Genomic DNA, 15,550 nt, shown 5'->3' on the forward strand with positions numbered 1-15,550 from the left:
AAAAAGAAACAACCCAACAACAACCAAAAAAACTCCACAGGGAGAGAGAGAGAGAGAGAGAGAGAAGTGGCTACTGATTTTAAATTGGATTTGCAGTATTACTGTCTCCATGGCGGTTGGAAAGACTTTGTATAAATCAATAAATTATTTAACAAACTTCTCTTTTAGAGAGTTTCCCCCCCATTTTTTTTTTTTTTTTTTTGCCTTTAATTTTCCCTCTTGCCCAACCCCCGGGCTGTTCCAGCGCAAAGGGCCGGTGCGTTTGTGGGGCAGGAGCGGCCCGGCTTTACAAAGGGGAGATAATCCCAGTGGGAAAGAGCGCGGGGTTGTTATAGAAACAGCGATGCTTTCCTGCGCGGTTTTGTTTTGAAGCCTCCGCCGCCCCAGTAAGACTTCCCGGGGTTTAGTAAAGCGGGGCCGCGCAGGAGCGCAGCCCGACTGTTGCAGGGGCACCTCGAGCAGCGGAGCCGCCGGCGCGGGGCGCGGGGGCCGCGAGCCCGTCTGCTGCCGGCCCGCTGGGCTCGGACCCGCTCCGTGCCCCAGGGCCGGCGTGCGCGGGCCAAGCCCGGGGTGCTGCCGCTTGGCGGCCGGAGCGCCCAGGGCCTGCCCTCGCTCCGCGCCTGCCCCACTGCACTGGTTTGTGCCTTCCCTGCCAGCACCCCGGCAGGTGCCCCAAAGCGAGGCTGCTGCCCAGCCTCCTGCTGCAGCCGCCCGAAGGGACCGCGCGGCCCGGCCCCGTCTGATCCCTTCCAGCAGCACCGGCGGCCGGCCGCTGGCGGGGCCCGTCCCACACCAGCGCTTTGCATGACAGCTGGGAGCCGAGGTTTGCGGGAACGGCCTCCAGTAAGATGCAGGCCCCGCTCGCGGGATTTGTAGCCAGTAAAGCAGCTCCCTCGGAAGCCGAGCATCCCAGAGCCGCCCGGGCAAAGGGCCCGGCGCTGCTTTGGTGCTAGGACTGCTGTCGTCGGCCCCACAGGGAGCGCAGTGCAGAGGCACGACCCGAGCCGGCCTCCCGGACAGCACCAGCCCCGCTCCGCGGGAGGCTCCGGCAAAGCCTGAGAGCAACTCGGACCGCCCGGGCCTTCGGCCCTCGCTTTGTTATCGTGCAGCAAGTTTGCGTTTTGTCCCTACGCTTTTTAACTACTCACGTCGGGGCACGAGGCAGCTCTCTAGCAGAACAGGTGCAAAAGGCCCTGCTCACGCTTGGTTTTGCCAGAACAGCGAAGGGAAACCCTCAGTATATTGTATTTATGCCATTAGTACAGGAAAAAGACGGCCTCAAGCTGAGTAAGTGCATGTGAGCGTCTTTAACAGCCTGTGGGGTCGAAGGGCAGCGCCTCTCTGCAGGGGGCTCCTCCGGCGAGCACCGGCTGGAGGGGGCGAGAAAGAGCCCGGGGTCGAGCACCTGTTTAGCGCTGAGACCGGCGCTGGGGCAGCCACCAGAGGCGCAGGATTTACCTTGGGTTCTCCGCAAGTCCCTCAGCGCCTTTGGAGGTGTTCCCGGTTTGGTCCGCTTGTGTACCTAAAACTTGCAACAGTGTGTGATATTATATATTATATTCACCGTGTGCGCTGTCCACACGTATACTGTGTACTCTCCGTGCGTCGTATTTTGTACCAAATACACGAACACGCGCGTCTGAGCCGCGCTGCGCGCAGCCGGGCGCGCACTCAAGACTCCTTCCGCGCCCGCAGCAGGTTCAGCGCGCGGCGCCCACGTATTCCTGCGCGAGGGGAAATGAAACAGTGGCTTACGCTCCGCGCCCCAGCTCCTACCAGCACAATACTAAAACAACCGGATTTTTCCTTTTTTTTTTTTTTTTGGTGCTGCGTTTATAGAAACAGGCGGGGGCCCCAGAGAGAGACAGCAGCTCGTCAGCCCGCCTAACCCGCGCTTTGCAGTTAGGGGATAGCAATGATTTGACAGGAGACCTCAAACTTGGGCTGGACCCTCAGGCGGCGCCGGCGGAGCGGAGGGTTAAAAGCACCAGCTCTGCTCCCGCGAGAAACATGCCCTCGCAGCGCTCCCCCGGCTCGCGCGGGGGAGACGACCCGCAAGCTCCCCTCTATGAGTTTGTATCCGGGAGCTGTGAGTAGTCAAGGCCCTTCAGAGCCCCACTCGTTTTCTTCACTTCTGAAAGGCAGCAGCTGGCCGGAGCAGCCAGCTCAGCGCGGCTCCTCGGGCACCGCAGCGGCGCCGGCTCCAGCGGCAGAAGCGCCGCGTCCTGCGCCTTGGCTCGGCCCCAGGCGGCGGCGGGCCAAGGGCTGCGTGGGGCCGGGCCCGCGGCGTCTCCGGCAGCGCGGGCGAGGCCGAGTGCGGGGCCGGCGGGAACCTGGCTGCAGCGGCCTCCGCGGGCGCCCCCGTCGCCGGCTCCAGCGCGGCCCCGCCCCGCCCCCCGCGCTCCTTGCCGCGCCCGGGCAGAGGAGGGGCGCCAGTGGGCGGGAACGGCCGGCCGCCTTTCCCGCGCCGAGCCGGGGCGCCCTGCGGCGGGCGTGGCGTCCGCCTCCGCGCGGGACACGAGGAGCGCGGCGGCGCAGGGGCGCTTCGGCTCGGGCGGGGGCTCTGGGCAGCGAGCAGGCGGCCGGGACACGAGCGCCCTGTCCCGCGACAGTGCCCGGCCTGCCGTGCCCTCGAGGGTCTGCCCGGGCTGCGGCTCCCGCTTGCTGCTGCGGGGCAGGGGCCTGTTAGCTCTGCGGCTCCCTTAGCTGCTTCCCTCCCCGCCTCGGCGAGGCTAGAGACCCGTGTCCGGCCGCGAGCACCTTCGCTGAGGGAGAGGGCTCTGGTCAGGCAGCCTTTCGGCCGAAGCCAAGAGGTGACTCCTCCCTGTTGCTGTCCCCCCGCCTATCGCATGGCTGCGGGGCTCCTCGCCCGCACCCCGGGGACGCCGCAGGGCCTCGGCCCGCTGCGAGCCCCGGCTGTAAAGCCCGCATGAAAACGCCGGTGTCCTAGGCTGAAGCAAGCGCTGCCGCAGCTCGAGGGGCGAGGAGCAGCCAGCGCCTTCTCCTTTCCTCACCGTGCAGTGGGGTGGAAACAACCCTGTGCCAGAAGGCCGAGGGCAGCAACTAGGGTTTCTGTTGGGAATATTTCTTAACGCCGTTTAGAGACGACACCTGCAGTTGTTATGGGACTGCTCAGGCTGTCCTACGTGCATTTCACTGACTTCAACCTCCAGTCCAGAAGTTACCTGGACTGGGCGGCTGTGCCGCTTCCCTGGATGCCATCAGATTCTTTGTGGGCCCCAGTCTGTAACTCTGCTGGGCTTCAACGGAGAGTTTATTTATTTGGGTTTTTTTTTATCAGCAAGAGACGGGTTTTCTTTCACCAGAGTTCAGGAAACAGCAGACCGGGAGTATTTCTTGAACTAACAGGTTCTCTGCATCTCCAGAGTGGCTATTAACACCCTGTTATACTCAACAGATTAGCAGCCTGGAAGGCACATACCCCACTGCATTTTAATACACTACCAAACTTTTATACCTTCACCTCAGTTTGTATTGTGTTTAGGTTCACACACAAAGATGGGTTCAGTTATCCCACTGGGTTTTCATGGTAAAGGAATACCATCAGTTAGCAGATTAAGTGGTAAATCAGAAGAGAAATTTGAGAACTTGCATTTCCCAACTGTCCCCACTCCCCAAATTAAAGGGACAGACACAGCCATATTCACCATGATGATCAGTTTTATTGCTTGAGAAACAGAATATTCATTTCTAAAGGCCTTCAAAGTTTCTGTGTGTTGTACTTATGTTAAATAGAATTATTGTGTGGTTATATTGCAACATGGCACAATGACATTACAGAGCTGCAGATAACCTTTGGATAACAGTACTTAACACAAACCCATATTGTACTGTCCAGAAAACATTCTTAGAGTGGACATCAAATCATTTTCAAAGGTAGTGATTTATACCAAAATCAAGCATCAATCTAATGCCATCACACAGTCCATGAACTCTGTAGTGTTCTAAATTAAATCAATAAAACATACATTTGTGTTTCATCAATAGACTCTCTAATCACCTTTTAATGTTGTACTTAGTGGTGGGAGAAAAATGGTGGTAACAAGGTTATGTTGTAGGTTGCACATAGCTACTAACTAGGAAAATTTACAGTCTTTTTTCCTCTAAAACTATGTATAGATTCAGTCTGTGTTCACTGCGGTTGCTATTTAATGCAGACTACTAGTTTTCTTCTCCCATGTTGTTATTGTTTTAATATAGAATACTTGGCACCATAAAACGGTAACAAAAGACAGACAAAAACAGTTTACAAAATTCTTGAAAGGTACACCCAAGCCTACCTAGAAACTTCACATTCAATCTTTAATATTACATAGAAAGAAGGTATTATAGGAGTAACAAAGTGAAACTGCTAATATATGTGCTATATAGTTTACTATATATCCGTATCAATGATGGCACCGCTATATATTATTTGTTATATAAATGTTGGTTCTTGACATACACTTAACTAAAACTAATAGACTCCAACACTAACTGCTGATATGGCACTCTCAAGCATTCATATTGGGAAGTATATTTAGCATAAGTTTTGGTAAGGTTTATAAATTATTTATATATCTGTGTATATACACACACATACATATATATATATACACACACACATATATATATGTATGTATAGAAAGCAGCTGCTGTGTGATTCAAAACCATGTAACATGGCAGTATAGTAAATAACATGAGGAAAAAAATCTATAAAAATGAAAAACAAAATTCTAAAACTAAAACACAAACCATAAGCCTTGGTCAACAAAGAAAATACCATTTAAAACCATCAATATCTCTATCTGTACAATCCAATGTACAAAACCCCAAGTGGTAAAGATATATAATGTTAGGCATGACACCTTTAAAAGTTTATATAATATGCTGAAGTAGCTTTTCCACATTGACAAACATTTATTAAAAGTTGAAAACTCTGAAATCTAAAATACAGAACTTCTCTGCTGTCTATTAGAGTTTTGGCAACAAAACTGTGACATAATATATATAAAAAATAATTCCACATTTCTACTTGATGTCACATGAACATACAAGACAGTGAGGTATGTGAGGCTTTTCTCCAACAGAGTCCAGATGCTGAAGCATAGTGTACGATCAGCAGTCTAAAAATGTGGCACTCAGTACTTGATTTATCAATACAGCTGTTACGATTATGCATTTCAATATACTGCTTATTCTTTCTTCCTCCATGCTACAGTGTGGTTTCACGAAAGATCTTCTCATTTCGTAGGCATCTTTTTCCTGTTGCAGAATTGGCATTTTTTAAAAGAAAGATAAACACAAAGGGGAAATGATGTAGAAAATACAAACAAAAGGGAAAAAAATGATATTTACCACCACATCACTGCACGACACAACACTTTTGCACATTTGCAATAGGTTTACCTGCCCCAGCAGCTATTCGAAAGGACAGGAACACAGGCTGCAGCAAGTTAGGGAAAAACAAGAGTTACACACTTGTAAGATACTTTGAAATGATTAGTAACAAACAGAACAAGAATCAATCTATAACCACTAACAAGCTGATGTCATTCATGGTCTAGATTTCTTCGATTACTGTAGCTCTAAAATCCTGAAGGGACTTCTGGAAGGCAGTCACCTGAGCATAATCCTATGGTTTCGCTGAAATCTATGGGAATTTTGCTATCCACTTTAATGCCATCTCTTCATATCACAACATATTTCTTTTATCACAGCATTAACTGTTGAAAGAATGTCACCCTAAACACATGCTTGTTAAATATATGCATCAAAAAAGAAACCAAAATGATAGTTCCTAATTGGCTTCTCATTTTGTTGTAGAGGCCAGCGTAAACCTTTCTGTATTTTGAAATCTGACTTGAACATTTCTATAGTAAAACAGTAAAAAAAATCTATTTCCATTGCAAAATGCTATACTGCCTCCACAACAATTTTAACAGTAAAGTTAAAATCAAATTTTAGAAAAGTAATTAATGTATACAATGAATATGTATGTATAGGAATTTAAGTAGTTCATTATCATATACCAAATTATAATTCAAAAGCACTAGTACCGCATCTGGCAATGATAGTTGCAGCACAATTTACGAGTTCCTAAGTGATTTTTTAAATGGATAGTCCAGCTTAAAATTCTAGAGATGTTTCCTAGCAGTTTTTTCTACAACTGGAATTTAGCCCTCCAAGCATTCTTTTTTTCACTTGCTGCTAACATGTATTACTGTAAAGATGTAATTTTTAATAGTCAACTAGATATATAATTTTTAATATTATATATAGAAAACGAAGTAGCTAACTAGGTCAAACTAACAGTTTCCGTTGATACTATATATAGGAACGATCATAAATTAAAAAAAATACTCAAAATAAATTCAGGTTATACAGTATTTTAATGTTGCATTCTGACATGTTATCCTGTTCCTTACTCAAATTCATGCAAATACCTAATACCGTATTTTTTTACTGATATAAAATAATTAGCTGAATAAATTTTGATTGGCTCAATTTTGAGACACATTAAGTTTAAAATAAAAACAAGAATAATTGATTTAAATTACAATAAATAGAAATTTGAATATATATTCTATTTTCCTACTAGCATTTAATAAAATGCAATAACTGTAACTTTGAATGTAATTACCTTGTGATCCCCCATGCAGACATTTGGCCCAATATGGTCATATATCACTATCTTCTCATCATTTTCTGACTAGTTTTAAAAACAAACAAACAGTCAGTTCAGCTATTCTTCAGATTACAAAGAAAATCAAATAATAAAACTGTACACATGAGTGGAACTCCAACAAGAAAATGCTATGAGGTTTCTGAAGGAGGGTTTGTTAAAGTGCTCCTCCTTGGCTCTTCACCACAATTATTTCATTGCAAACTTTATGTTTAATATTCATTGTGAAGATCTGTGGGATTTTCCAGATAAAATAATGCCCATAATCTCCATAGCTATTATTTCTTTCCAAGTCTTATGAACTTTTAGTGCTTAGGATGACAAAACTAGTGACTTAGTCACAGGTATAGTCAAACCTTTTGTCAGTGAAATGCAGCACTGGGTTTCAGTGTAGTCCTTTCTTATGAACAACACTATACATAAACATTGCTCTCAGAGCAGTATGTTAGTCATCATTTCATAAAAATATCTTTTTAATCCCCACAGTATTATTTTGAATGCAGCTTTATTAATTGATTTTTATACTTCACATTATTGTTGTTTATTTTATGCTTTTATAATTATTTTCATGCCCAAATATCATCGTCTTGGATCAGGACCTGATTATGCTGTTGATTCAGTTATGTAGGGTTAAACAAACAGAACCTGTTGTTCAAAATTTTTTTAAAAAGCAAATGCACAGAAGTCAGGAACATCTTATTTCTACCAGGCATTTTTCTTTAATGAAAAGACCAGTCAAGAGATTTTAAGAAAATCAGTATCATTCAAAAGATATCATTTCTCCACCCAACAATATGAACTGCTTGCATTCTGCTTCATGTTGAACTTTATTCTTAAATATTCCCTTTGCATCTGCAGTTTAATAAATAACTGAATGTACTCATCTTTCCACCATTTGCACTGAATGTAAGGTTTTTACAGCCTCTTTTGTTTGTCTAGCACAATCCTTCAGGAGGAAATACAAAGACACTTGACACACAAAGGCAATTTCTTATTATGCTAAAAAAATCTTATAAGCTAATTAAATCTGGAGTATGCGTATTCTCAAGTCTCTGATACAATCATAGATGCGTTTTAAAGTAGTTTGCAGTACTAATTTATTTTGTATGAAACAGTCAACATTTTCTCATCTGTAATCAGTCAAGTTTGACTGGGCAAGAACTTTATATAAACAGCAACATTTAGGACTATAAAGTTAAAACTGAATTATCTTTAATGCAGTAAGGAAGCTTAAGGTCAGATTTACTTTATAGCATGATTGTCTGCCAAAAAATATAAAAACATAACCTTCTGCATTGTATGCATGAGCACTTTCCAATATTTCAAGATCATAATGCCACTACCATCGGAAGTGGGGATACATTCATCAAAAGCGACTTGATAATTTACAAAGGCAGCATAAAATTGTGGATTTTCAACTGCATAATCTTTAGACAGATAAACAAATTACAGCAGCGCACAAGCAGAAACAATATACACTTGGCTGAGCATTCATTACTGCATGCTATCAGGCATCAACGCAACTCCCTAGCAGTGGGCAACCTTTGGTGTTTTAGGGCTCAGGAAGCATAAAATAACATGATGGTGAGGTAACCGACCATAGCATGATAGATGATGTTGCATGAAAGCTGTTTACAGCCCCATGTCTGTACAATCTGTAACGCCTAGTGTGTAGAGCTGAACATACTGTAGTATGTGCTAATTTGTGCATCCTGCTCTTTTTCTTACAAAGGACCCAAAATACAGATTTACTATCATTTGTTGTTTAAAATAAGAGATAAGTCTGTAAGGGCTGAAAAAGTAAATTCTTCAGCTATTTATAACACACAAATAATTAAACAGCAGGATGCCTAATAATTTCTCGGCAGCTAGTTATACCAAGGAAATTCTTAGCGCTCTTAATTTATAGTATAACTTTTAAAACAATTTATTGAACTTATGATCAAATAGTGTAGTAGTACACTTTTAGTTTCTTAATTGCTACCTTTTTAAAGTTCCAGAGTGTAAACCTTCAAAACGGATCTGAAGTCTGTGGGAAGGCAAACAAGGCTTAATGCACAGAAATTGGAAAGGACTTAAACCTATTAGGTCATCTTGTCCTTTCCTCCATGAGTTCAGCACTCTTTACGATTTAACATTTTTAGTCCTTTCCTCAAGTTTTACTGGGTCAGAATTTCAAAAGTGGTACCAAGATGGGTAACAGAAGGTATATTCCCTACAAATGCAAACAGTCTGAACTCCAATAAAGTTAATAACATTGTATCAATGTATGCCAATTTGCCCCTGCAATTTAGTATTTACTAATTTTAGAGATGTTTGCATACCCACAATTTGCAAATGCAATATTGCAAGCACAAGTTTATAAGATTTTGAAAAATAGTCTCTAATCTGAGTAACTAACCTGCTGAGATTTTCCTGTGTAGACTATTTTAGACCGTTTGGATTCATGGATACAAATATTCTCTGCTCTTCAACCTTAATTTTCCTTTTTAATGTCCATTACATTTCCATTACATCTAGCTATTCCCTCAGTCTGAAATCTCCCTCTTCAGCTGCAGTGTTTATGCACTTCAAACTTGTGTATACACTTGCAGGTCTTCTTATACATAGCTGTTTTTCTTTTTAAAAAAACCCTCATTGGTCATTCTTTCCAGGTCCTTATCCTTTGTTTTGAGAGAATTCCACTGATGACTAGAACTATATGCAATACAGCAGATTTTGCCTCATAAGTGTTCAAGAGATGAAGAAAAAAATTAACTTAGCTTTTGTTGCTGATAGACTACATACAAAAATAAGGGCCTGTTCATTTTATATTTCTGTACCTTGTTCTTTTTTGGCAACTCTGATTTCCCAACATTACCCTCTTACTGAATGCTAGGATTTGAGTGGGACAGGGGTGGGACGGACCAGGGTCTGCACTCAGGACACCAGCGACCCAGGACTGCACCCCTCCCTGGCCTGGCTCAGCCTGGTGGGCAGATCCACCACATGCAGCTGAGGGCAGGGCACTGGGGATGTCTGAGCCCAGCTGTAGCCACACATGTGCCTTCAAAATGTGCCAGGCAGGACCTAGTGCTGGGCAGCTCCTGGGCTGGCAGAGACACCGGGACAGGGGCAGAAATGGCTGGGAAGTGCAGTAGGCTGTGGGAGTGCAGGCCTGGGGCTATCACTGACGCACACCTCCAGCGGGTGGGGGCAAAGCAACGGGACCCAGCTCCAAGGACTCTGAGATGCTCTGTGTAGACAGTACTCCACTGCCACTTGTGTTGTGGCACTGTTTGGGCAGCTAGCTCTGCCCTGCCCTGCTGCTTGCCTGGCCATCTCTGAGCTTGCCTGCTCTGTGGACTGTCGACACAAAGAGTGGTGACTTGGGGGCAGGTGACCCCCCTGCAGTGGCTGCTGCCCCCAGAGAAATTAGCCCCAGCCCTGGTCCCTGCCTCATGCCTGCTGCCCCTGCCCAGGGCCAACGGGGTCACCATAAAGGGCAGGTGGAGAAGGCACTGACTTGAGCCACAGCTATGGCAGGGGTCCCCAGCAAGCAGCACGGTGAGCCCAGAGCTCTCACCCCATGGGAACTGTTCCTGGTATGGCTGTGGGGCACCTTGCTGGGCAAGCAGCAGGGCAGGGCAGGGCTGGCTGCCTGGGTGGCGCCATGGGGTAGGTAGTATTGGAACACTGTCTTGGAGCCAGATCCCATTGCTTTGGGATCCCACCCTATCCCTGCCTTTGGAGGTGTGTCAGGACAGTCCTGGGTCCACATGCCTGAAGCCCGCTTCTCAGCAACAACTGCCCCTGTCCTGGTGCTAGCCCAGGGCTCTGCCAGCCCAGGAGCTGCCCGGTGCTCAGCCCTGCCTGACATGTCTTGGGGGCACGTGTGTGACTGCAGCTGAGCTCAGATGCTCCCAGTGCCCCAATCTCAGCAGCACATAGCAGATTTGCCCACCAGGAGGGTCCAGGCCAGGGGGAGGGGGTGGTCCTGGGTAACTGCTGTCTTGGGGGCATCCCCTGTCTTGTTCCACCCATGCCCTGCTCCCCCACACCCCTTTGCCCCACTGACTGCCACCCTAGATCTGAGCCGCACAGCTGGAGGGAGCTGTGTGGCAGGGGCCTCTGCTCTTCCCACACTGCCTGGCCTGGTTGGTCAGTCCTTGGCCTTGTCCCCTTGCCAGTGACCAGCTGTCAGGCAGCAAAGCGGGGGTTGGGTGAGCAAAGGCAGCTTGCTGGGAATCATGTGGGAGTGCCCTCAACCTGCTGGCCTCAGTCATTGCAGGCAGCGTGAATGTTCACATTCCCCTCCGCCACCCCTCCCCATGGGCAAATGTCTGTTCTGTTCACTCTTGACCTAACTTTGGGTGCTTAGAGTAAAGCACAACACTTAGACTGCTTCTGCCTTGGGCTTTTTGAATGCCTTGATAAACATTTAGTCTTTGGGCATCAAGAAGAGGGATCTCCATCTTTGCCCCCCAAAGTCCATTAGGGTTGGAGTCCTAGGAATCTCTGACATTTCTGTAGCTGCACAAACATACTGTTCTAGGTCTTTGCCTGCATTAGTCAAGAGAGGGGGTATACGCTAGCCCATGGCCTGTTGGTAAGTTGCAGAAATAAATTCCATTCTTCAGTCTTTGTGATGGCTCCAGTTTTGTGTACTGACAAGTTCACCTTGAATAAAAGTTTTGGGAAAAGTTTAATGTGTTCATGTAAAAACTTCTTAAAGGTTAATATGCGAGTGGAAGTGCCTTAGAAACTTGAGTGGTTGTGGAAATAATGCCCTCAACTGTTCACTGAATTATCTGTTAATTGCAATTATATAACTTACTGCAAAACAAGCACTCTAATCATGATACAAAACACACCGATGGGAGAGAGAGAGAATGAGAGAAGGTTATAAACTTTAAGAAGCTAAGCTCAGAATGTTTCATTTTGTTACACACCCACTGAAGCTGCAACATTAAGCAAACTGCGTAAGGATTTATTTTCAAGCATTACCTCCTGCAATTCACACATTAAAAAAATGTGTTCACATACAGGAAGCACAGATACATATATAACTCTTAGTAGGATACAACATTGTGTAGAGAAGATAAACCAGATACTTAGGTGTGGCAAGTCTGATACGCACTGCAATCCTGCAATAAAACCACTTTAAATAACCCAGAGAGTGCAAAGAGACTCTTTCATGTTCCTTACACCTGCTGTATGCATAGCAGGAATACGAAGGTGTGGTCATCCAAGGTAGGAGGCACCATTGGGATGCTCCTCTGCCACAAGAATTCCCTACTGTGGTTTTGGTACTTTGGGACTAATTGGCATCCTGTGTCAATTGGGACACTTCTCAGGTTGTTATAACCTGGCCCAGAGACCAACCTTACAGCTTTACATATTGCAGTTACTGGATCAGAATGCAAAGCCTCCTTTTACACCCTGTCCTGAAATGAAATGTGGTGTGTGTAATATGGTGACCAGGCTCAGTTTTTCTACAGAAAAAATGGAGAGGGGAAGGGAGAAAAAAGAAAAAAAATAGAAGTCTTCAGTACGCTGACAGGTATTATTAAATTAGGATTATGATTAAACGTTGAGATAAGGAACTCTATATCTCATAGGGATGTTGTAAAACTTAATGGTATGATATTTGTAAAACACTACGCTCCTCAGAAAGAAGTGAGAAATACAGATACAAATGTAATTATTCTGTTGGTGTTTCTGTCCTCAACTTTTGCTCTGGACAATTAAGAACTTGGGGACAGGCAGGATGTCAAATGGAAAAATAATTTTGTTGCAGATATGAACAGATTGATGACATGACTGTACTTACTTTTAGAATCAGTTCCTTGGCTGAATGCGACATTAGAATTCTGTCACACCAAGCTGGACATCTAGTATTCATGTACTGCTTTCCTTGGCTACAGTCTTCACTGTATGGGTAACTGAAACAGAATAGAGAGTAACATTTGTTAGCAAGCACCCTGACTTTTTAACATTGTGCAAGGCAGCTTGAGCAGCCACTGGCTCAATTCACATACTTCTTTAATACCTGCAAAAACGATGTCCTATTCCCCCCACCCCCAAATGCACCTATTTGCTTACTCCTCCGTCCCTCAACCCTTACAGACACTCCTAGATTTAGAGCCCAATGCTGGAAGGTGCTGAGCACTTCTTCAATGTTTGTAGCTCTCATTGATTTCAATAAGTTTGAAGAATGCTCACACCTCAGCGGCTCTTAATGGATAAACCTTTATGATTTTTTAATCTTTTTTGAAATACACTTGTGCTGTATGCCTATTTTGTCTCATCCCTAAAAAACCCACTTCAGTCTAAAATTTTAGCACATGTTCAGCTTTAAAACTTTATTTAAGCTCAGCTCCACGTAAATGTCAGCACCACAGGACAGGGCGGTCCGGGTGAGGGAGATCCCCTGCCCTCCATTAATGCTGACCTCGTGAAGGAACACCTTGAGAGGCTGGATACCTTCAAGCCAGCCGGCCCTGACAATCTGCACCCCAGGGTTCTCAAGGAGCTGGTGAGCATCATAGCCCAGCCTCTGGCATGGATCTTTGAAAACTCCTGGCATGCTGGCGTAGTGCCCGAAGACTGGAAGAAGGCCAATGTGGTGCCTATCTTCAAGAAAGGGAGGAAAGTGGATCCGGCTAATTACAGGCCCATCAGCCTGACCTCTATCCCAGGGAAGTTCTTAGAAAAGTTTATTAAAGAGGCCATCCTTAATGGACTAGCTGACGCCAACATCCTGAGGGATAGCCAGCACGGGTTTGTTGCGGGTAGGTCTTGCTTGACCAATCTCATTTCCTTCTATGACCAGGTGACCTATCACCTGCATAAGGGAGAAGATATTGATCTTGACTTCAGTCTTGTATCCCATGATCATCTTTTGGCAAAACTGGCCAATTGTGGCCTCGGGTCCACCACGATCCGCTGGCTGGGAAATTGGCTCTGTGGTTGGACCCAGAGGGTGGTAATTGATGGAAGTCAATCATCATGGTACCCTGTGACCAGTGGGATCCCCAAAGGCTCTGTCCTTGGACCCATATTGTTCAACATCTTTATTAATGATGTGGACATTGGAGTCAGAAGCGGACTGGCCAAGTTTGCCGATGACACCAAACTTTGGGGCAAAGCAACCACACCTGAAGGCAGGCGGGTGATCGGGTGCGGCTGACCTGGACAGGCTCAGCAAATGGGCAGATGAGAACCTGATGGGGTTTAACACCAAAAGATTCAAGGTTTTAAACCTTGGGAGGAGAAACCTGCAGTACTGGCAGGTGAGGTATGGCTCTCTTTCCATGGTGTCTGATGACTCAAGGTGAAGAGAGGTTATGGGAAGGAAACACTTATTATGCAGGGACAATTTTTCATAAAACGAGAAGGACAACAAAATTAACACAATCCTAAAAAAACTGTTACTTTATATTACTGTATTTACTCAAATCTAAGATAAGGTTTTGTTTCTCCATTCAACATGGGGGAAAATCCCCTTGTCTTAGATTTGAGTACGAACAAGGGAGGGACAGTGACTACAGGGTCAGAACTGGAGCCGCAGGCACTGTTCCCCCCAAGTTCTGCTTCCTACCTCTACCCACTCACATGAGGCTACAGAATTGAAATCATTTAAGTTACTTGAGCTAATAGGCCCTAGTTTAACTGTCAGGAGGCTAAATCAGAACATTTTCAATGAAGTATACTTGGCAATGAAATGTCCCTGTTTCTTTTGATTGGTCCAAGCCTTAGATTTGTTGAACTCCAGAGCCATGCTTGCTCTCCTAAGCTGTTTCCTAATGGGATGGAATGAACAGCAGAATGGGGTATTATCAGAGAAATCCAGAGGGATCTGGGAGAGCTCGCTTTGTTGAACATTGGTCCTCAATTACTGATATATATTTTTAGAAATAATTGCCTGATAGATGCATTTATAAGTCTTTGAATAAAAACAATGGATGGGTGCATTTAAGAATAAATGTATTAATATAAATAAGGAGGTTTGTATTTTATTCTTATTGCTGAATTCATAAAGGAATTATGGAGGCTTTCAAGACATGGTTTTTAAAAATAAGATTTCTGGGATTGTAGCAAAAAAAAGCTTTCATGCTTGAAGAGAAACTTATTTACCACCCTACTTGGTGTGATATTATAAAACTGAGATGCATAGCTTTCTAAAAAATGGGTTTACAAGCTACATTGCCATTAAAAAGATTAGCCATGGCAAACAGCCAAGTAAAGTGTACTGAATGTATTGGAACAAACCAGTGATCTCAGTACCTTTTCCACCTCATCAAACCTAACAAGACTCATTTTCAAAACATATTATGAGAATTCAATTTGCTGCTTCACTGCCATACAGAAGTACAGCTTATTTCTGAGTGTCCATGAGATATTTTGATGCTGTAATACTATTGGTAGCAGAAGATCTTTGTCTGCATTTTCAGAGTTGGCTTTTTTCTGGTAACCTATTAATGCATCTTTTACTTTAGTTCCACAAGAACCCAACATAACAAACACTATTTTTTATTTGAGAAGTTGTATGAATCAATCTCATTCCATATAGCCTACCCTTTTACTGTATTCACTCTGTGGCTTTCGAAGTGTTATTATCTGCCAATATTAAATGTTGCTGTATTTCATTCAAGAGTCTATATTCTGTAAAATGGATATTTATCAGTTTGCTTTATTGATCTCAATATTTTCACAGGGTGAGGATCCCTGGCAATTCCCCAGGGTCCTTAATACTGAAGACCCCATAAGAAATTGCTCACAGTTTAGAAGTAGCTTTGATAAACAGAGTCAATGTCTTACATCAATATCTGAAACTAACTTGCTGAGATTAGCAATGAAACTAATACTGTACTTGCTGAACAG

The 15,550-nt window shown here is 44.7% G+C and overlaps 1 protein-coding gene across 4 annotated transcripts in view; it reads right to left on the reverse strand.

Annotated features, from left to right (window-relative positions):
• Positions 1–3,663: 3,663 nt before the first annotated feature.
• INPP5A (inositol polyphosphate-5-phosphatase A) overlaps positions 3,664–15,550 on the reverse strand; it is a 624,592-nt gene continuing 612,705 nt past the window's right edge. For all 4 annotated transcript variants that reach the window (XM_090057772.1, XM_090057771.1, XM_090057773.1 and 1 more), the window contains 4 exons: positions 12,498–12,609; positions 6,644–6,712; positions 5,359–5,446; positions 3,664–5,265 (listed from right to left, as the gene is read on the reverse strand). In XM_090057772.1, coding sequence (XP_089913898.1) covers positions 5,366–5,446; positions 6,644–6,712; positions 12,498–12,609 — 262 coding nt within the window. In that variant the 3' untranslated portion in view covers positions 3,664–5,265; positions 5,359–5,365. The remainder of the gene's footprint in view (positions 5,266–5,358; positions 5,447–6,643; positions 6,713–12,497; positions 12,610–15,550) is intronic.

Source organism: Crocodylus siamensis, chromosome 7, assembly GCF_052110815.1.
Source record: "Crocodylus siamensis isolate JL-2025a chromosome 7, ASM5211081v1, whole genome shotgun sequence".
NCBI classification, from domain to species: domain Eukaryota; kingdom Metazoa; phylum Chordata; order Crocodylia; family Crocodylidae; genus Crocodylus; species Crocodylus siamensis.